Raw genomic sequence first — 21,617 nt, 5'->3', positions numbered from 1 at the left:
AGACTCATGAAACGCATGCAATGATGCTGAATGCAGGAAGATCACAGGCCAGTGGGTGGAAAGTCTTGTGGATCCAGTGGTGGTGTAAGCATCCAGTGGTGGTGTAAGCACTGGTGTGCGTCTCCACGTGACTCCTCAAGTTCTGAGGCTCTGGCTGCCATCAGCCTGTCTCCATGTGGCTTGTCAACAAGAATGTCTCACAGGGAGTGAGTGTTCCGCCTCCAGCGAGTTATTTATCACCTTAGCACCTCCAAATGAGGTCATCAAGCTGCGACCTGATTGACAGACTAGACTCCACCCTTCACCCCTGTCTCAAGTTGACACCAGGTTACGTAACTACCACACATGGCTTGGGTCAGCCGCAACTTCGTCCTCAAAGTAACTTCATTTCTTGTCAACACTTTAAAGAGGTCTTGTGGCAGCACATTCGCCCACAGCGATGCATCGTTTGATCTCTTGACTGCTACGACCGTGAGCATCGATTGTGGATCCAGGGAATTCAAAATCCTTTACCACGTCCATTTCTCTCCAGTTATCACAAGGTTGCCTGTTGGCCCCGCTGAGCAGAAAGCCACGTCTTCCTCCTGTGGAGTGGCCGTCGTTTCAAACTGCAGACCTTGTGGTTGGCAGTCCAGTGTGCTGTCCTAGTTCAGAAACCTCCTTTCTGTCCCCCTTACTCCAGCCAATACAGCTCCTTTAAAAACCCTGTGAGCTCCCAGCGACTCTTTATAACCCACTCTTCGATGGCAGCCACACCCACACAGGAAATGCCCATCTGTGCCATGGGCCCCTATATGTCCTCAGCGTCCCTGTGGCTTTACAGAGAAGGCCTATCAAGTGGGTCCTTTAAGAGCCTTCGAAGGCCTTCTGTCTGTCTGAAAAGCTCAGGAGGCTCCACCCAAAGTCTTTCTGAGATGTTACCCCCCAGGTCTTCCAATGCTGCCCTTGGTTTGATCTTGGTCTTGTCTGGAGAACGCTCCTCTGCCTAAGATGGAAGGTTTGGGTGTTTTCCATTTCCTCCAAATTCCATTCAGAGATGGACTCATGCATGCCTCCGCTCATCACCCGCCTCCCTGAGTGTCACAGACAGCTAGAGAAAGCCAGGTTCCGTCTTCAACACTCTGCCCCCAAATGGCTCCAAAATGGCCTTGCTGAGATCATAGATCCATTTCCCATATTAAGCATCAGGTGACTAACTGCAAGGCCATCAGTTCAAACCCACCAGTCACTCCAAGGGAGGAAGACGAGGCAGTCTGCTCCCCTAAAGACTTACTGTGTGGAAACCCTAAGGAGAAGACATACTCCCTCCTTTAGGGATTGCACTCCCTCTTTGATGCCAAGAAATTTAGGAGACAGCTCCTTAGACAGCTGATTGGAAGAGGCCCAGGCTTAGACCCATTCAAAAAAAAAGATGTCCCAACAGAATGGTAAATTACAGAGCAGTATCATTGATATCACCTGCAAGTACAATTTTGCGAAGGGCGTCATCCTACATTGATCGTAGCAGCAGATTGACAGGGAGCTGGATGCAAAAGAGGTGTCTGGAACAAGGGATATCATTCCTGATGACAGATGGATCTTGGCTGAAAGCACAGAATACCAGGAAGATGTTCCCTTGTGTTTCGTTGACTCTGCCAAGGCCTTGGACTGTGCGGGCCATAGCAAACTGTGGACGGCCTTGAGAAGGACGGAATTCCAGAGCACATCATTGTGCTCATGCGGAACTTGAGCCTGGACCAAGAGGCAGCTGTGTGAACAGAACCAAGGAGTACGGCATGGTTTAAAATCAGGACAGGTGTGAGTCAGGGTTGTGTCCTCTCACCATACATATTCAATCTGTGTGCTGAGCAAATCCTCAGGGAAGCTGGATTAAATGAGGGAGAGCATGGCATCAGGAATGGAGGAAGGCGTATTAAGAACCTGCAGTATGCAGATGGCACAACCTTGCTTGTTGAACGTGAGGAGGACTTGAAGCCCTTGCTGCTGAAGATCAAGGACTGCAGCCTTCAGTGTGGATGACAGTTCCATGTAAAGAAGACCCAAGTCTTCACTACTGGGACCAATGGGTCACATCGTGATCAATGAGGGAAAGGCTGAAGTTGTCAAGGATTTTGTTCTGCTTGGATCCACAATCAATCCTCATGGAAGCAGCAGCCAAGAGATCAAAAGATGCATTGGGTCAGTCTGCTGCATGAGACCTCTTTAAAGTACTGAAAAGCAAGGACGTGACTTTGAGGACGAAGGTGCACCTGACCCAGCCGTGGTGTTTTCAACCACCTCCTGTGCATGTGAAGGTTGGCATTGAATAAGGAAGACCGAAGAAGAGTCGATGCATTTGAAATGTGGTGTCGGCGAAGAATGTTGGCAGTGCTTGGGACTGTCTCAGAAGAAGTACCGTCAAAGTACTCTGTAGAGGCGAGGCTGGTGACAATTCATCTCACATTCGGTGGACATGTTGTCAGGGGAGGCCCGTCCCTAGAGAAGGACATCGTGCTTGGTAAAGTGGAGGGGCAGCGACAAAGAGGAAGACCCTCGATGAGGTGGTTGGACAGAGTGGCTACAACCATGAGCTCAGGCATACGGACAGTTGTGAGGGTGTCCCAGGACTGAGCCATGTTTGGTTTTGTTGGGTTCGGAACCACGATGGGTCAGAAGCGACTCGATGGTACCAAACAGCAACAGCAGCGTAGAGTTTGCTGTGGTGTGGCAGGGAGTTAGGTTGGCTTGGCTTGGCTTGGTCTGGTTTGGCGGCACAGCGGTAGAAGTGCCAGACAATTCAAACCCAGCAGCCCCCAACCCTCCTGGGAGAAGGCCAAAGTCAAGAGCCTCAGAGACCCCATGGGGCACTTCCTGGGTGGCTCAGGGTCCCTGTGAGTGGGAATGGACTGAAGGGCAGTGGATGTTCTCGCTTAGCCCACACAGCACCCTTGGGGCTGGTTCCCCGCCCTTCTCACTCTCCAAAGGAAGAGCTGGACACAGAGAGGTTGGATGGTCTGCCCAGTCACACAGCTAGTGAGAGTCAGAACTTGCAGCCTGTGGCAAGCCTGTGGTCACACTCCCCGAGGGCTCTGGGTACTGCCTTGGCAGGACATTGACCTTCCTCTTGGCCCTAGGAGCTGGGGACTCCTGGCTCCCCACAAAGGGTCCTGGCCCCAGAGAGGGGGGAACACCAAAGGAGGCAACTCCAAAGGAATGCTCATGTGGGGAGGGGACTTGGCAGGAGGTGCAGGGCAGCAGGGCCTCCCTGTGAGGGGTCACCTGGCCATGCACACAGGTGAAGGCGCTGGAGGCGGAGGCAAAGAGGAAGGGCCGAGAACTGGCCAACCTGCAGGCCCTCGCCGCCCAGCAGGCTAAGCGCCAGCAACAGGAACAACAGGCTGGGCTGGAGCTGCAGCGGAAGGTGGCTGAGCTGGAGGTGGCCTGTGAGGGTGCTCAGAAAGAGGTGGGTGAAGCACCTGGTCTGCCAGCCTGCCCAGGGGGAGCTGTGGAGGGTGCAGCAGCAGGGTCCCCATCACCTTCATCTGCATCCGACGGACATGCACTTGTCAGGGGAGGGTGCTGATGGAATAGCCCCCCCACCTCCTGGGCCCAGAGCCTGGTGTCAGAGACCAGGGCCATCTTTGACCTCAGCCTACAGCCCTGGGGGTAGGGGGGGCGGTGCGAGTCACCCGGTGCACACTGACTAGCCCCATAAATTCCTATGTCCCTGGGCCCTGCTTAGACCTATACACACAGACTCATACACACACGTATGTCCTCCTGCCCCTGCTCACACACACATCTGTGCCTTCAGCCTCCATGACAGCTTCAAAGACTCCCTATCCAGCCCCCCCCCCCCACACACACACACATACAGCTCTCCTGCCCTGTCCGCTGAAGGGCTGTGATGCAGGGAGCCAGGCAGGTGCTTGGCATCCTGGGAATACCTTTGCCCACCTGAGCTCGGGCATCCTACAAATGTGGCTGGCAGGTGGCTCGGAGTCCTGCAAGGACAGTGGTCTCCACTTAGCCTTTACCTCCACCCTCCACCCTGTGCCCCTCCCCAGGCCCTGGGGCTGCAGCAAAAGCTGGCGGAGGCAGAAGCACGCGGCCAGGCCCTGGAGAAGCAGCTGGGGGCACAGCTTCAGGAGAGCCAGGCAGCTGAGCAGAGGCTGCGGGCCGAGGTTCAGAGTGCTGCCGGAAAGCTGCGGCAGGTGGATAGCAGGGCAGAGGTCCTCCGGACACGCCTGGACCGTGCCGGCATTCGGATCCAAGACCTCGAGCAGGAGCTGACCTGCGCGGAGGATGGGCGGCGGGACGCAGAGGCCCAGCTGGGGCGGCTGTGCTCCACGCTGCGCCGTGGTTTGGGGCTCCGGGGGTTGAGCCCATCACCCACCGCAGAGCCTCCCAGCTCACCTATTGAGGGTCAGCACCTGCCAGGCTCCGACATCCACCTGGGCACCTGGGGGGTGGGGGGGAAGAGATATCTGTCTCCGAGTCCCTGTCCACATTCCTCAGCCGCCACTGTCCTGCAGGCCCTGATGGCTCCCGGGCTGACACCGGGCGACACAGGGCCAGCCCTGCCACGCAACCCAGCCTGCCACTGCGATGGCCCTCACCTGGTCCCAGGGACAGTGGCCTGGAGGTCCTGGATGCAGCTTGTGTGCGGGACGCGCTGAGGGACTTTGTGCAGAAGATGCGGGACGCTCAGAGAGAGCGGGTGAGCCCCCGTGGCCAGCACCTCCCCACATGTCAGCCACGGGGGGGGGGGGCACTCAGGCTGTTCTCCATCTGGCCCTGGCCTCACAGCTGCTGAGATCACCCTTGTGGGACAAGAGAAAGCCCTGAGCCATCCCCAGCCCTGTGTGGGGACCAGCCTCCCACCCCAGGCCTGAGGGCAGCTCAGCCATCCATTCCCCAAAGCCACAGAGCTGCCCACCTTGACGCCCATTTACCCTGGAAGCCCCGAGCTAGGCCAAGCTGCCTAGGGCAGAAACACCTGCTTGTCCTCCACACTTATCACCACCCCAGCTTCCCCTGCTGGTGGACACTTCACCCGCCCTGCTGTCTGCCCCGCTGACCTGGGCTTCTCCCCCTGCTAGGATGATGCCCGTTGCCAGGCGGTGAGCCTGAGCGGCCGGCTGAGCGAGGCTGAGAGTGCGCGGGCCCGAGCCCAGAGTCGTGCGGCACAGCTGCAGAAAGCCCTGTCTGAGGCCGAGGAAGGTGGTCTCCGGCCCCCACTCCATCCCAGGGAGGGCAGGGAGGGGTGGGGAGGGCAGGGATGGGTGGTCCTGTCCCGGGAGCTGCTGGAGTGGCCATCACGCTAGACAGGGGGTTAAATGGACAAGTCTCATGGGCCCCACCTGCCAGTCTAGCTACACCCACTGACCACGTGGCCCCACACCACACAGGGTGTCCAGGGAGTGTGCCCCCAACGGCCTCGAGGCTTGCTCCTCCCACATACAGGCCCCTGGCTGACCACACCTGCCCTCAAGGACCCCCTGCCACCACCATCAATACCACGTGTCAACCTGCTTACCCTCACATTCAAGGGTCAGCCCCAGAGGGCCCAGCCTGAGCCCAGGTCCAGTCAGTGATGAGGAATACCTACGTGTAGGACAGAGGGATGGACAGAAGGGCATGGGCACAGAGGGACAGAGGGACAGGGGGCAGCAGGAGTGGCAAGGAGGCTGGAGCTCAAAGGCTGTGTGGCTCTGCAGTGTCCTCCCTCACGCTCACCAGGGCCGTTTGCAGACTTATGAAGGTGTTGGGGGTGGTGTTTACAGCAGCCCTCAGACCCACACTCCCCCACAGGCCAGCGCTGGGCAGAGGGTGAGCTGAGCCACATGCGGGCGGCACAGGCCCAGCAGGAGGCCTCCTTCCACAGGCAGGAGGCGAAGCACCAGGCCAGCGCCCAGATGGCCGCCCAGGAGAAGCTCCACCTCCAGGTGGGTCCCTGCGGAGAGCGCAAGTGGGGACCAGGGGTGGGATTGGCTTCACAGATGGGGAGGGCACGGCCTCAGGTTTTTCCTCCTTCCTCACACTCCGCAGCCTGGCCCATGGGGCTCCCTGTTGGCCCCCTTTATGCTGCTTGGGGAGTCCTCTTGTGCTTCCATAGACCCCCTGTCTCCCCACGAATCCCCCCTCTGTGCTCCCTATGGACCCTGCTCTATTCCCCATGGACCCTCTCTTTGTTTCTGAGACCCTTCTGTTCCTGGGGACTCATCTGTGCTCCCCATGGATTCTCTCCATGCCTCCAGGGGTCCCCTGTACTTCTGGAACCCACGCCCCTGTGCTGGCCTCTGGAGACCCCTGAGCAGCCATCAGGGATTGAGGTTTCAGGGTGGAGCTGGGCCCGTGGAGGGTGCAGTCAACTGGTGTATGGACATCAGTTCAGGCTCCAAAGCCAGGCGTGAACCTGGGAGGCCCTCACCCAGCGGGGTGCAGGCTGTGACACCTGGAGGAGTAGTGAGGACCCACCATCCCAGGGAGCCCACACAGAGAGAGTGGAGGCGGCCCCCTGGGAGTAGAGGCAGCAGGAGGGGTATGGCGGCCTCCTGTAAAGTCTGAACTCAAAGCAAACCCGACTGACAGTAGTGGCGGGACAGAACAGAGGCGCCCTGCAGGTTTCTGAGATCGCAGACACGGGGCCTTCTGCTCCCATCAAGAGTCACCCTCTCAGAAACCCACAGGAGCCTAGTTCTACCCTGTCCTGCAGGGTTGCTCTGCGTCCGCATCACTTGGGGACAGGGGGGGTGGGGGTTGGGGTGGTGGGCGGTGGGCAGCTTTTTTTTTTTTTTTCGGTTTTAACCCGAGAGCTGCTGCTGGCTGTCAGTGTGGTCCCGGGAGCCGTGGATGGAGTTTGCAGATGGAACTGGGGTTCCTGATCAGGAGGCCTTGGGATGGGCACATTCTCCTGGGGCGTGGGGCCAGTGAGGGACATCATCATCCAAAACTTCCAAACCTGTTGCCATCAGGTCTGTGCCAACTCACAGGACCCCGGAGGCCAGAGTGGGACTGGCACTGTGTGTTTTCATGGTTACGCTTTACAGGAGTTGGGGGGCGGGGGGCATCTTTCCCCTGGGGGCCTGAAGCCACCAGCCTTCATGATGCTGCCAGGACCCGCAGCACCTTCAGGTGGACCTGCTGAGAGGGGCTGAGAGAACTGGGGTAGGGTGAGCTGTGGATAGGCCCCACCCACCAGGGCTGGCTTGGAGGACCCAGGAGGGTCAGAGGAGGGCCAGGGGTAGAGAGATGCCCTGCCACACCCTTCCAGTGCCTGCCCTCCAGGACATGGGCCCAGACTGCCAGGAGGGCTCAGGTGCATGCCTCTAATCAGAGCAGTGTAGGACAGACGGACTGGATGGATGGACGGACGGATGAGCAGATGACCCCTACTGGTGCTTCCCAGTTCAGGACCAACCCAGTGTGTGCAAGGGGTCCTGCCGGAACACAGGCCGAGGGCAGTGGGCTGGCTTCCTGAGTCCCTCGGGGTCTGTGGCTGGCCCCCTTCATTGGGGAGGGTCTCAGACACCCAGGCTTCCCTGTCTGCCTTCTTCTCCTGCCTCTCCTGCAGCGCAGAGCTGCTTCTGCCAGCCTTGGGCTCAGCCCCTTGGCCCAGCACCCCCCGCCCTGTGCTTGCCCTTTTGGACTCAGCCATCCCTGCTTCCTGGCCTGGCAGCACCTCTGGTCAAGCACTGGGCCACCAACTGCTCCACAGGAGAAAGACAAGGCTGTCCGCTCCCATGAGGACTGACAGCCGCCAACCCCCATGGAGCATGTCTGCTCTATCCTGCAGGGTCACTATGCTCCAGCTCCTGGGTGTGGCTTCCGTCTCTGTCTGTCCGAGGGGAATTTATGACCAAGGCCTACAAGTCAGGCTGCTGCTTGTAAGGCCGGCAGCTCACAGACACCTGAGCCGCTTGGTATAAAGTTTTAGCCTCAGAAAGCCCCAAGGCAGTCCCGACAGCGCTGCAGGGTGGGCAGGACTCAGAGAAGAGGTGTGTGGCCCCACCCTGTGCTGGCTTTGTTAGGCTTCCATGCTGTGCCCCCACTGCCCGCCCCCCTGTGGTCTGTCCTGTGGGTGCTACTCACTATCCACTCTGCCCCGGCACTGGTTGCTGTGCCCACCATGTGGTGGCTGGTCACCCTCCCCGCTAGAACACGGTGCTTCTGAGTCACCTCCCACCCTTCGGGGTGTGTCCAGGTTCAGCAGCTGTCTGACTCTCCCCATCCAACTCGGACACCAGGTGCTTCCGCAACTCTGATCTCCCAGGCCGGCCCGAGACACTGGTCTGGTGTGGTTCCCACCACAACCTCTGCCCGGGTGTCCAACCCTCTCTGTTGGTGGAAACAAACCCTGCTTCCACATTCACTTGTCCTCCATCTTAGAGAGCCGTCTTCTGGCCCACGGCCTCTGTTCCTCCCTCAGGTGGCCCGGACCCTCCATCCTAAGGGGGATTCACGATTCAGCGACTGCCCACCTCTCCACTCCACAGCCCCCTCTTTGGGCCGTGGGGAGAGCCCTGTCTGCATCCATCCATATTCGCACTGCCCCGTGAGTCTCCTGGAGGAGGTCAGTGGCCACCTGCACAGCCTGCCCCGGCTCCTGGTAGTATCCCCTCTTTCCGTAAGCAGTGAGCCCTCAGCAGATGCCTGAGCACAGCCAAATCCGGGAGGAGGAGGGACAGACCCTGACAGTGAAAGGGACAGAGGAAGGAGGAGGGACAGACCCTGTAGCCCAGGGAGAGTGGGCAGCCTGTATATCACTGCCTTCCTGCCAGGACCCGAGGTCCACCACTGGCCATGGCCTTCCTCCCAGAGACCCCTCTACACCCTGCTCACCTCCAGCCCACCCTTCTGAGGTGGCTCCAGGTGGCAGGAGAAAGGTGTTGCCCCAGTGGTGCTGAGTGCCCTCCTGCCAGGCTCTGCTTGCCCATTGCTCATGAAGACCCCCTAGGCTCTCTCCCCAGCTTTGAGGAAAGTTTTTCCATGTTCTGGGGGTTGTGGGCCTTCAGATGGATGTCTGGGGGTAGGGGTCAAACACACATGCACCTAGGCCCATTTTGCTAGAAATCCCAGCACCCAGGCTAAGGCACACTGAGGAGGGAGGGGAGCTGGGGGCTCCCTGTGCCCAACCCCCAGGCCCCAGAGAGGCCTGGCCCAGCCAACCAGCCTGCCCGTCCACAGCCCAGTCCAAGTCTGGGTTGGTTGACTTTGTCCACTTCCACAGATGCTGCTCCTCTCTGCACGTGAGCCAAAGTGTTTGTCAAGAGAAAGTTAATTAAAAACACGTTTTCTTAATTAAATGGCAGGCTGGGCTGCGCAAACAGTACAGTTCTTGTTTGAAAGCAAATCCCTCTGTGTTGCCAGGCGACCCTGGGGACTCGGGAGAACAACAATGCCGAGGCCCATACATGCACCACCAGCCCCTGGGAGGCCCATCCGAAGCTCGCCAGCCAGCCAGCCCAGCACCACCCCCACCAGGAGAGGCCAACCCTGGGTGGGAGCCAGGCCTTTGGCCTCCATGGCCGGGAGAGACTGGTGCAGCCTTGGATGCCAGCTGCTCTCTCCCCGCACCCAACATGCCCCTTCCACACACGCTCCATGAGGTGCCGGCTGCACCCCCCCTCCTACTCCAGGGGCTCACTAAGCATCAGCCTTTCTCCCCCTCCTCCCCCTCCCTGTCACGGGTGAGCAAGGCTCTGAGCCCCCATTGGACTTGGGTTGCCGGGGATGGCTGGGAAGGTTTGCAGCTGGTCTCCTTGCGGTTGCAGTTGTTGTGGCTGTTAGGTGCCGTTCTGTCGGCTCACAGCAGCCCATGCGCAACAGAAGGAAGCCCACCCCACCCTCTGCCAGCCTCCCACCCATTGCTATATCTGAGCTGGTGAAAAAGGGAAAGGCCTTCGATGAGATGGACGACACTGGCTGCACCGATGGGCTCAGGCGCAGGGACAATGCTGAGGACGGTGCAGGCCCCGGTGGTGACCCACAGGGCTGACGTGTTTGAGCCCCTGCTGCCGGCATGGTGTTGGTCCGTCTCCTTGAGGGACTTCCTCTTCTCCGAGGACCCTGTACTTTATCCAAGTAGCTGCGGCGGCACTATGGGCTAAGCACGCACTGCAAGGCCGCCAGTTCAAACCCAGGTCTCTGCGAGTCAGAACGGGCGAGGTGCTACTTTACCCAGGACTATGTGCTTCTACGGGAAATGGCCCTGCCTGGCCACGCGTCTAAAGTACATGAGAGGAAGTCTCGCCATCCCTGCCTCTAAGGAGCCTCCTGGCCGGACTTCTCCCAAAACAGACTGGCCCGTTCTTCTGGCAGTCCATGGTGTGTCCGCATCCCTCACCAGCCCCGTAGTGCACGCTCGTCAACTCCTCCTCGGTCCCGGCCCCTTTCACAGCCAGTCTGCGGCACCACCACCCCCTGTCTTTGCTGGCCTTTCTCACTCACTGACAGATGGGGGTCTTTGTGGCGTCCTATTAGTCGAATCTTGGGGTTACACTATCCGGCCTTCCTGGCATGACATGGCCAGCTCCCCCTCCCCTGTGCTCAGCCGCCTGGCCAGGCTTGGTCACGTAAAAACAACACCCTCACTGACTGACACTGCCTATCCCGGTGTGTCAAGCAAGCCAGGAGTCCACCCTGCTGCTGAGTCAACCCCTACCCATGGAGCCCCATGTAGGACAGGGCCAGCCTGCTCCCTGGGATCCCTTGACTGGAACTGTGGTGCAGACCGCCAGGCCTTTCTGCCACAGAGCCACTGGGTAGACTCCAACTACCCCCTTCAGCTCAGGAGGGGGCCGCAAACCACGTGAGCCACCCCGACACCGTCGGGTGTCAGTCCTCTCCCTTCCCACTCGCTGTACGTCCCTGGCCACGCTGGACTCTCCATCGCTTCCAGAGTCCCTTTTCTTACCGTCTGGGGAGTCAGCCGTCTGACATTGCCAAAAGCGTTGCCAAAGATTTGCTCAGGTAGTTGGCCCGCATCCTGCCAATGCAGATGTATATGCTGTCATTCCCGTCAGAAGGTGCCACCCCACCCCTGCATCACCCTCACAACTGCTCTGATAGTTGAGCTCATGGGGGCAGCCACGGTGTCCGTCCATCTCGTCATGGGCCTTCCTCTTTGTCGCTGCCCCTCCACTTTACCAACCATGATGGCCTTCTCCAGGGACTGGTCTCTGACCACATGTCCAATGCATGTGAGATGGAGCCTCACCAGCCTAACTTCTAAGAAGCACTCTGGCTGCACTTCCTCCAAGATCCCTTGCTGGTCCTTGTGGAATCCAGGGTTCCTTCTGGCAGTGTCTCCCCAGCTCCACAATTCAAATGCACTGACTCTTCCCGGTCTTCCTCATCCAGTGCCCAATGTTCGTGTGCAGAGGAGGCAGTGGGAAGCGCCGTGGCTGGGGCAGGTCTCTGTGGCCACGCGCACTCTGCCCTGAATGCAGTAGGTGTGTCTGGTGTTCTTAGCCTGACAGGCCAGCAGTCCTTTTGTGGACCTTTCCCGAGACTCCACGTTGAAGGTGCCCTCGATGGGCCTTTTTATTCATCTTAGCTTTGCCTCTACAGATGCCCTCCCCGGTCTTTGGTGCCCGATGCTGTCATGTTTCTAATTCAACGAGCTATCTATGCTTAGCGCTCCCATGTGAGAGTAGACGCATTTTGTGCGCCCACCTTGCCCCCGCCAACGCCCTGCTCAGACGCTTTGGACTGGAATCCTTTCCCTGTTTAGTAATTTCCTCCCAGCTCATGGTTTTTATTTCTTCTTGAGCCCAGGGGTGACTGAAAAGGCCCCCTTACATGCGAGGGTGCTCCGGAAGGTTCATGGGAAAGTGGCATTGAGAGATGGAACTTGAAGCCCCTGTGCCCTTGCCCAGGCTTCCTGGAGAGGAGGGGGCTGCCCGTCCGGAGGTTTCTCCTCTGGCCGCCCTCCAATGGCCTCTGTTTCTTCTCCTGGTTTGTTGCTGTTGATGCTCCTGCTTTGGTCTCCTCTGTTGGGGGGTGTCTGCAGGGTGGGGTGGGGTGAGAGGGGAAAACTGGTTGTGAAACTTACAAGGCAGCATAGTTGGTTGTGATTTTCTGAGCAAATCTTGAAGGAAGGACAGTGAAACTGACTACCTCGGAGCCCAGACAAAGCAGGAGGTGTTGGCACAGGGTGGACAAGAGACCCGGGGTCAGGCACGGCCCAGAGGGGCCCCACTCTGTGAAGGGCTCCTTGCTTCAGAGGGCCTTCAGGGGCACGGCCAGCCACTCTGGGCCTCTTCTCAGCAATTAGCTGTGGGTCACCGTGGCCTGACCAGTCACTGGATATGGGGGCAGCCCAGAGTGGGGGACGATCCCACTGTGAGCTGCTGGGCTCTTGTTGGCTGCTTTCCTTCAGGCGGTCTCCAGGCCTAGCCATCGGCTCTGGAAGGCCCACCGACGTCCGTGCTGCAACCTCAGCTCTCTGGGGACAGGCAGACAGGAGTCTGGGAGCCAGAACTGGGCCTCCCACATGGAAGATGAGGGGTCTTCCACTGAGTGTCTTCTGCCCCTGCTCCAGGGCACGCCCACCTCCACACAGGGGACCTCATGGGCCTCACTGCGTGGCCCCACCCATCCTTGGTTGGATGCAGACAAGGCCCCCTGGGGTTGCGCCATACCCAGGGCCTTGATTGAGCAAGCTGGCCCAGGACTGGTCAGAGACATGGGCGCAAGCCCAGGGCTCCCCCTGTACAGACTCTCCCAGGAAGGGGGCAGCTGGAGCCCACCCAAGCCTGGCCCAGAAGGGGAGCGAGTTCTGCAGCTACTTCAACTCCCCAACTAAAGATAGTTCTAGAGGCTTTGTTTGCCCCCATACCCCCCACTCCCCCCCAGCCCTGGGCAGGGAGCTGGCCAACCCTGGAGGGGGCACCTCCAAGGCGGGCCAGGCGTGAATAAGGGGCACGCCATCCAATTACCACGGTTCCTGTGGGTTCCTTAAAGCTGAGTCATTACGAGAGGAGCAGAATACTTCAGATCATGGTTTGGGCCTCTTGAAATGACCGTGAAATATTTAAGCCATATTTGAAGGAAATCCCTGCGCTTTTTTTTTTGGTCTTGTTTTGTTTTAATGAGAAAATGTGTACACTCAGAAAGAGGTCATTTTTTAATTTGCAAGGACCAGTACAGCACAGCGATGTCCCCACCAGCCTCATCCTCCCACCGTGCCCCCCGCCCTATCCCCACCCACCTAGGCAGCAAGACCATCCCACTCTGTGTCACTGCACAGGGGAGGGTCCAGAATGTGGGAACGGAGCAGGAGCTAGGACACGCAGAGCCAGGAAGGCCAGTGTGCATGGTGATGATGGACGGCCAGAGTCTGGCCTGGCTTGTCCCAGGGTGGGAGATTGGGCCCTCAGCAGTCCTGTCCTAAATAAGCCCCCACCCCCACTTGGCCCCACATCTGAGCTCCCCCTCCCTCCTAAAGCCCCCTCCTCCTCCTGGCTTCTACCCCTAGACTGTTCTCTCCACCTCTACACTGGGCCCAGGCTTCGGTCCCTCCAGTTCCCTCCCAGCAGCTCACCATCCCCACCCGAGCGCGCACAGCTGTGGTGGCCCTGCCCAGGCAGCCCCTAGAGGCCCAAAGCTGAGTCCCCGCCCAAACACTCCCAGCCTCCACCCACCACAGGAAGCGGGCCCTGGGATGACCCAGGCGGCCAGTCGCTCCTCCGCACACCCAATGACCCAGCCCATCTCCATCTCATGGCATGGCCACCTGCTGTCCAGTGGACACCTGCAGACATGGGTCCCTGCCTGCTCCAAGTCCCCAGGACTTTCAGTCCACAGCCAGCCAGAGGGGTGTCCCTGGGCGCCCGCAGTCCTCCCCCAGTCTGTGCCCTGGAAGGCTGGGTTTTCAGAAGTCAGTCTCCAGGCCTTCCTTCTGAGGTGCCTGAGGGTGCACTTGGCCTGTGAGTAACCACACACCTGCCTGACCTGCTGCTCTCCTCCCCTCTGCCCCCTCCCCTCCCCCCCCACCTCTCCAGCAGGAGGACCTGCAGGGTCTGTCACTGTGTCCGCCCCAGCCCTGCGACCTGCAGGATGAGTGAGGTAGGTGCGCAGTGACCTTGTGCCTCCAGAGTTAACAGAGGGGCCGTCTCTCCCTCCCAGGAACAGCTAGACTCCCTGCGCCGGACACTGGCGGAGAGCAGGGCCCACAGCCAGGGACTAGCCGCCACCACCGGGAGGCGGCTGGAGGGGCAGCTGGCAGGCGTGGAGCGCAGGTGCCAGGAGGCTGAGGGCAAGCTGGAGCCCCTGAGGCAGGTGAGGCCCCCCGCGCGGACTCCCGCCCCCAGGTGCACCCCCACCGCCCAGGGGGCTTCGTACCCCAGACCCACGCGCCCTTCTCTCCCAGGTGCTGCGGCAGCCGACGCGCAGGGAGCAGGAGGCGGCTGAGCACCGCGCCCTGCGGGAGCAGACAGCGCTACTGCGTGCGGAGAGGGCGCGCCTGCGCGGGGAGCTGGCGGGGCTAAGGGCGCGCCTGGCGCAGGTACGGCTGGAGCTGGAGAGAGGCGCGTGAGCCGAGAAGGCCCCCGCAGGTTGGCGGACCGGGAAGAATTCCCAGGAAGGGGCCAAGCGAGAGGGGATGCGGTCCTCAAGCGGGTGGGTTGGGGCAGGAGGGGTCCTGGATCCTAGGGGGAGGGTCCTTTAAGAGGGAAAGGGAGAAGGGTGGGCTGGGAGGAGGGGCTTGATGGGGAGTCTGGGCCACCTAGGAGGAAGGTCCTGGGCAGGGTTCCCAAAGGGGAAGGACTTCTCTGTGGCCACCATGCAGACAGCACCTGCTCTGGCTCCAGGCTCCTGGTCACACTGAGGAAGCACTCTCCCTATAGCTGGATGCTGAGAGAGCCCTCCACACCCACCCCCACGCCCCAAGTCAACTCCATGGGCTGTCCCTACCTTCAGAAACAGACCTGGCATCAGGGTGCTGGTCCCAACAGGTTAGAGGCTCATCACTCCTCCAGATGACTCTTAGGATCCACTCAGGGACAAGTGGGCCTGACCTGAGGGGATGTGTGTCCATGTGAGTGTGTGCGCGTGCACGAGTGCACAGGGAGATGGGGGAGCAGATCAGCCCGCACAGCACGGAGACAGGAAAACGTGTGACACCAGACCCTCCCCTAACAGGTTAGGGTACCAGGCAGGGTCACCAGCCCAAGGGGTCAAACAGATACTGCCAGCAGGGCTCAGGGAGAGACGAGGTCAGCTGCTGACCCCTGACGCGCCGAGGGCATGAGAGGGAATGGGGCCAAGGTCCCTGGTCCTCTGTGTGAAGCGCATCACAGGGAGTCATTGTGGTTGAAGGGAACTTCCTGGGCCCTAGGTTCACTGGCAGGGAAACTGAGTCCCAGAGAGGAGAGACAGCCTCCTACACACACACACACACACACACACACACACACACACACCACCACCACCACCACCACCACCACCTCCTCCACCACCACCACCTCCCCCCCCCCACAGTGTGTCCTCCCGGGAGGCTGGTCAGAGGGGACAGGGAGGACAGGGAGGGCCCTGTCACTGGCAGCCTCTGCCAGCTGGGGGCCATGGGGAGCAGTGGGAGGGTGCAGTGGCAGTGCCGGGAACCGCGGAGCAGCTGTGGGCACGTTGCCCGCTCCTTGGAGGCGCGTGCGTGCCAGGAGGTCAGCTGTGAGGCTGTGCGAGCCGTAAACCCTTTATTGGTGTCTCCAGAGGGGACCCATGTGGCTGTTTCTTTTGGCTCCCACTTTCCTGGCCTCCCAGCAAACAGGGCCAGCGGCAGCTAGAGATTTAAAGGAACAGGACCCCCTTCCCGGGCAGGGCCACCCTTTGTTTCCAAGCCCTGAAGAAAATCTACCCCAGTGTGTGTCACAGTCCAGCCTTGACCCCAGCTTGACCCTCGGCTGGCGCCTCAGAGGCACACAGCCAGGCCTGTCCACTCCACTGCCATAGCCCAGAGGGCAGCCTGTCCCAAGTCCACCATCCAAGGTGCCAACCCGGGACCCCCAGGCCACATCCTGCCTGGCCCGCTGCATGAGACCTGGCCTGGTCCCAAGTTGTCTGTCTCAGGCTTATGTGCGAACGGGGCCCCGCCTGGGAGCTGAGGGTGTGAAGCAGGTGGAGTGTTAGTACCCCTGGGAACCTTGGCCTTCGTGGAGCTCCCAGTCCGAACCAGAGCTTGGGAAGGTTCTGCTCTCAGGACGGGCCACTGCCTGCACACCTGACTCCTTGATCATTTCCCTGTCTCCACCAGGCTCAGCCTCCTGCCTTGGTCCCAGCATGGGGTGGGTGGCAAAGAGGGGCTGCAGGAGGAGGACAAACCGGCTATCTGCTGGCCCTGATGGCCCTGCCCCTCCAGCTCTCAGGAAATTTAGAGCCCTGTCCAGGCAACCAGACTCCCTCCAGGCTGACCACCCCCTGATCCCAGGAAAGGAACCTGACCCTCACACCCTGCCAGGAGGTCAATACAGCCTGCCCCAGAGCCCACCCGCCCCCCTTGCAGATGGAACGAGAAACTGTGAAGAGGGAGGGGGCTGCGGCCAGGCTGGGGGCCGAGAAGGAGCAGCTGGACCTGTCACTGAGCGCTCTGCACCAGGAGGTGGACGAGGCCCTGCGGCAGAACCAGCAGCTACAGGTCAGGGCTGCCCCGTGTGGGGGGGGGTATGAGGGGGAGGGCTTCTAGGAGGGCCTGGACCCCGGAGAGAAATCCGTGGGTCTATGTCACATGCATATGCTCCCACGCAGGCACATATGGAGAGGACGGGCTGGGCCCCAGCTTTCATGTGTATCAGATGCAAACATGCAGCCTGAGTTGGGGCACTGCCAGTCATACCTGGGGCCCCAGGGAGAGCTAGAACAGGCGGTGGGTGACACCTTGTTGGTGGGCTGCAGGGATGCTGCTAGAGCTGTGGGCAATGCAGGGAGGCTGCTGGGAGGGGCCGCAGGTGACCAGGTTCTCGATGTGCAGGCCCAGATGGCGGAGCTGGAGCAAGCCCATGCCCAGCGGCTCCGAGAGCTAGCTGCCCAGCACCAGCAGGAACTGGCTTTGGAGGCCGAGCGGCTCCGAGGGGCCCAGCTGCAGGCCACACAGTCCCTGGAGTCTCGGGAGAGAAGCCACCAGCAGCAGGTGGAGGTGCTGGAGCGGCAGGTGAGCCGAGAGCCTACAGGGGGCCCTGCCCACCCCCACTTTAATGTCTCCTGCCACGGAGGCCTCACCACCCTGCCCCAAGGGGTCAGACTACTTAGGCAGACGGGCTGTGCCATTGTCAGAGTGTAGGGAGAGCCCTCTCCGTGCAGGGTGTCTTCCTGCCTGCCTGTCTGTCTGTCTGCCATTTCTTCTCCTGGGGATTCTGTCCCAGAGCCCTCCAGGGCCTGGGGAATCTGACCTCCATGCCCCTCTGAGTGTTGACCCTGTCCCCAGCTGGCCAGCCTGAAGGAGCAGCTAGACCAGGAAGAGAAGCGGCGACAGGCCTCCCAGGCCTGCAAATGAGTTATCCTGCCTGGCACCTGACCTCTGCCCGGCACCTGACCTCTGCCCGGCACCTGACCTCAGCAGCCCTGATGGGTGTGGGAGGCCTGGGGACTGCGTGCTGCTGGGGGCAACCTGGTCAGTGTCCATCCACAGGGCACCTGGCGGGTGAGCCCTGCCTAGGGGGGGGGGTGACCAGCTCCATGTGGTTTGAGGAGGACCATTCCTCTCCCGAGGGTCCTGAGGGATTAGCTCCTGGAAGCCCGCTCCCTTGGAGCCTGTCGCCAGTCACCACTGGCCAACCGTATCCCATGTCCTGGTTCTGGAAGCCCAGGGAGGCTCATGGGAAATGGTTCCACCAACCCACATCCGGAACCTCTCACCGTCATGGTGGCAGGTGGCTGAAAGTGACTTGAAGCCAGTGTCCTGTGACTCACACCACTACACGCTGGCTGCAGCCCACCCTGCTGTCCAGCCACAGGCCCCAGGACCATCCTGGCAGGGCATCCCTCAGATGTCCATCTCAGGCCTGCACATACACTCCTCGCCCCACCCCGGGCACCTAGTCTCTACCTCTCCAGACGGCACTTCTGCTCTGGAGGTGGTGGGATTGTACTGTCTGGGACCCCTGGCCCCCGTGACTTCACGTGTCCCTGTCACTCCCTAAGGACTCAGGTGGCTCATGGGCAGCCTCGAGTCCAACACAGGCAGCCACAGCAGCGTCCACTGTCCCCAGAGCGCTCCACCGGCCTTGGGAATCTGTGTGCTAACCTTTAGAACAGCTGGGGCGGTCAGCTTTATTCTGCCTGCTGGCTTTGTGTGGGGTCTAGGGACTGGATTAAGAAGGGTTCTGAAGTCTAGCCCAGTCTCAGGGGTGAAGGAGCGGGACTCTCTGGCAGAGGAGTGAGTGGTGGTGGGTGTGCCCTGTCCTTGATCCTCCCACAGTGGAAGCAGGTGGCTCACATCCTGGACCAGAGCTTGCTGCAGAGTAGGGCCTATGTCTGCCACTCAGGACAGGTGTTCAGTGGCCGACAGAAGGGTGTGGCGTTGTTCTGGTAACAGGAAGGCCGGTGGTTCAAACCCACCAGCCACTCTGAGGGAGAGCGATGAGACTGCCTGCGTCCATGAAGATACACAGTCCCAGAAGCCCAGTATCTGGTCACGAGTCAGAACCCACTGGTCGGCAGTGGGCTTGTGTGGGAAGATGCTCAGATAGGTCCCAGCTGCTCACCCTCCCACCCACAGTAGTTTGCTCAGGGAGGACGTACCCCCCCATAAAAGGGGAGGGGAGGGGCCACCCCTGTGAGAAGCCAGCATCCCCCCAAGATCCCACACGCACCCCCGTGCCCACTGGTCCACACAGAGGAGGCCTGGGTGCACACTTGCTGATGGCGACTCAGAGTCCAAATGAAGTCCCCCCAGATCCGTCAGAGGTGACTGCCCGGGGGTCCCGAGCAATGGCTGAGGACACCAGGGTGATTTCTATTTTAACAAGTGGTTAAATCGATGTGGGAGGTGGTTTGGGTACTCACCTGACACAAGGGGCGTGTTTCGAGAATGCTCCTGGAAATAAACAGGCGTCTTCACTCCTATGCCCAGCGAGGGCCAGTGTGTGCCTCCTGTGTCCAATGCCCACAGTGCGACCCGGAGCTGGTCCCACAGCAGCCCGGCATCCGAGAGGCCGCGCAGGTTGACTGCAGCAGGCTGGGCTGGCCGGAGGGGACCATCTCAGGCCTTGCCCCTGCCTGAGGCAGGAGCAGATGCACTGACCGGGACAAGGGGGTGCCTGGCCAGCTGAACACCCAAGGGAGCCCCCCTGAGGAGGGAGCTGGGGTAAGGCCAGTCCAGCGTATGTCAGCGATCCCTACTCAGGGGACTAAGTGCCCGAGACCACCCCACCCACACACTCGGAGCCCCAGAGGCAGATGGGCCGGGTTCACAGTGGGACAGAAGCAAAATCCCTACAAGTGCCTGTGGCCCTGGGGCCTCTGACTGAGGGATTTGGGACTCAGTGGGGAGGTCTGAGAGACCGTCACAGGCCCTGACCAGAGGGTCTGGAGACCAGCCCCCTCCCACACCCTTCTGTGTCGCGGACATTAGGCTAGTGGGGAGTCAAAGGGTGCCTGGAACAGGAGACCACCGGGGAGACAGCTTCCTGGAAGGAAGGTTGGCCCATGGTGCGCGGACAGGACACACAGAGCTCGCTGGTGCTGTTGGAATAGAACCTCCCCGAAGAGGTGGCTTTAACGAGCCAGGTGCATTCTTTCACCATTTCGCAGGAAGGTCCTGGTCTCCTTCCAGCATCTGTGGCCCAGCATTCCTGGGAGAGCACCCTGCATCCCATCATCCAACTGGCCCTGGGGCTAGGAGGCTCTAAGCACAGGAGCCTCATTCACTTCATGGTACTGAGGGTTGACTGACAACACCGAAGAGGATGACATCAGATCACAGAATATAGTAGCATAGTTACATCATACCACACCGAGAGCCCCAGCCCTGTTGGGTTGACACATTTGGGGGAGGCAAGTAAGAGACATGATTCCATCCATAATGGGGAGCTATGCATACCCCACTCAGGAGCGTCCTTTCCTATTGGACATTTTGACACCAGAATGCCCCCCCATGTCACTGAACTGCAGCAAGGGCATGTTGCGTGGGCCAGAGAGCCCCCTGTGACCTTCTGCAGCTGCCCTCCCCTCTTGGAGCACAGAGAAGACAGGTCCTGTAGCAGGTGGGATGCCAAGGCTCAGCTTACTGCAGGCCTGCAGCACACGACACCAGTGCAGGCAGAGGACAGACAGCAACAGGGAGTATCCTCCATACTGGCCGTCCTCTCAGCATGACTCTGGCAACCAGCAGTGAAGAGGCCAGGGTGGGCTTGGAGCTGCCCTGCAAGGTCAGACTCAACGGGAGCCTAGCCTCCAAGCCCCCTGCCCCTCCCTTCCAGCCCTGGCCTTGGCCAACCTGCCTGCTCCACCCCCCCACCCCTATTCCACCCCCCCACCCCCCATGAAAGGAGGTTTACCAGGGTAAGTGCTACCAACATGTTGGAGCCATGGTCTGCAGTGGTCTCTCAGGTGTGAGGGACAAGAGAGAAAACTGGGAGTGCCATCCACCCACCCCACCACTGGCAGCCCAACCCTGAGCCCAAGGCCCTGTGGGGCCAGCAGAACAGCCCAGTGGCCAGGTGTGCAGGGGAGGGCCCCCTCACTGCTGTCCTGAGGGTGCTGCCAGGGCCCCCACACCTAAACGGCATACTCACTTGGGCCTTAAATGAAAATGTCCAGAGCCAGCCGGCAGAGCTCGGGTTTCTGGCCGAGCACAGGCTCCTGATAAAACGATGTGGGTTATGATAAATGTGGCCGGGCCCGGGCCGAGACAAAGGCGCCCTTGAGTCCGGAGGGGACCTAAGCAGCACAGTGCGGAGAAGTATTTCCTGATCATATTTTTAGCACCTGAAAAAAAATGTTTTTTCTCCCTTTTCGCCTGTGGAGTTTTTTTGGGGTTTTTTTTTTTAATGAAATGTAATGCCCAGAGCTTTGGGGCCTGTGTTAACCCCCAGTCTCCCAGACCAGCTGAAAGCAACCACAGGGTGTAGGCTGTGGGGTCTGCAAAGCTGCTTGGCCATCCCACAGCTCATCCGGGTCAGGGACCCCTGCAGCCCACCACTGCCACGCATGCATGGACTGAGCACAACCCTCCACAGATGGCAAGACACCCTAGACCCATCCAGACAAGGGCCTGGGCAGGGTTCCCCGGAGACTTATACCCAGGTGGGGCGTAGGTGGGCCGTGCATGGAAGGCAGCTGTAGAGAGCTCTGAGCGGAGCAGGGGTAAGAGTGTGTGTATGGCTGTGTGAATGGGTGCGTGTGAGTGTAAATGTCCATGATAGGGCATTGCAGGTACATGAGCATGAAGGGAGTATGTGAATGTGAGCATGCATGTGTGACCATGTGCATTGCAGGAGTGAGAGTGAGCCCTGCACGTGTAGGTGTGTTTATTTGTTTACATGTGCACGAGCGGTCGTGACTGCATGTGCAAATGTGTGAATTGGCATGTACCTGTGCATATATGGGTATATGAATATGTTAGTGTGCATGTGTGAATGAGTGTGGGTGTGGACATGTGACTGCATGTGTTTGAACGTGTGTGAGTGCGTGTGTGTGGA

The 21,617-nt window shown here is 59.9% G+C and overlaps 1 protein-coding gene across 1 annotated transcript in view; it reads left to right on the top strand.

Annotated features, from left to right (window-relative positions):
- CROCC2 (ciliary rootlet coiled-coil, rootletin family member 2) overlaps nucleotides 1-17,470 on the top strand; it is a 46,053-nt gene extending 28,583 nt beyond the window's left edge. Inside the window, exons 23-31 of the mRNA XM_075530110.1 lie at nucleotides 3,275-3,442; nucleotides 4,047-4,404; nucleotides 4,515-4,699; nucleotides 5,082-5,202; nucleotides 5,794-5,927; nucleotides 14,113-14,265; nucleotides 16,484-16,615; nucleotides 16,949-17,128; nucleotides 17,402-17,470. Of these exons, the coding sequence (XP_075386225.1) occupies nucleotides 3,275-3,442; nucleotides 4,047-4,404; nucleotides 4,515-4,699; nucleotides 5,082-5,202; nucleotides 5,794-5,927; nucleotides 14,113-14,265; nucleotides 16,484-16,615; nucleotides 16,949-17,128; nucleotides 17,402-17,470 (1,500 nt within the window). The remainder of the gene's footprint in view (nucleotides 1-3,274; nucleotides 3,443-4,046; nucleotides 4,405-4,514; nucleotides 4,700-5,081; nucleotides 5,203-5,793; nucleotides 5,928-14,112; nucleotides 14,266-16,483; nucleotides 16,616-16,948; nucleotides 17,129-17,401) is intronic.
- Nucleotides 17,471-21,617: the final 4,147 nt, after the last annotated feature.

Source organism: Tenrec ecaudatus, chromosome 13 (genome assembly GCF_050624435.1).
Source record: "Tenrec ecaudatus isolate mTenEca1 chromosome 13, mTenEca1.hap1, whole genome shotgun sequence".
Taxonomy (NCBI): Eukaryota; Metazoa; Chordata; class Mammalia; order Afrosoricida; family Tenrecidae; genus Tenrec; species Tenrec ecaudatus.
This window is presented reverse-complemented; position numbering and strand designations above follow the sequence as displayed.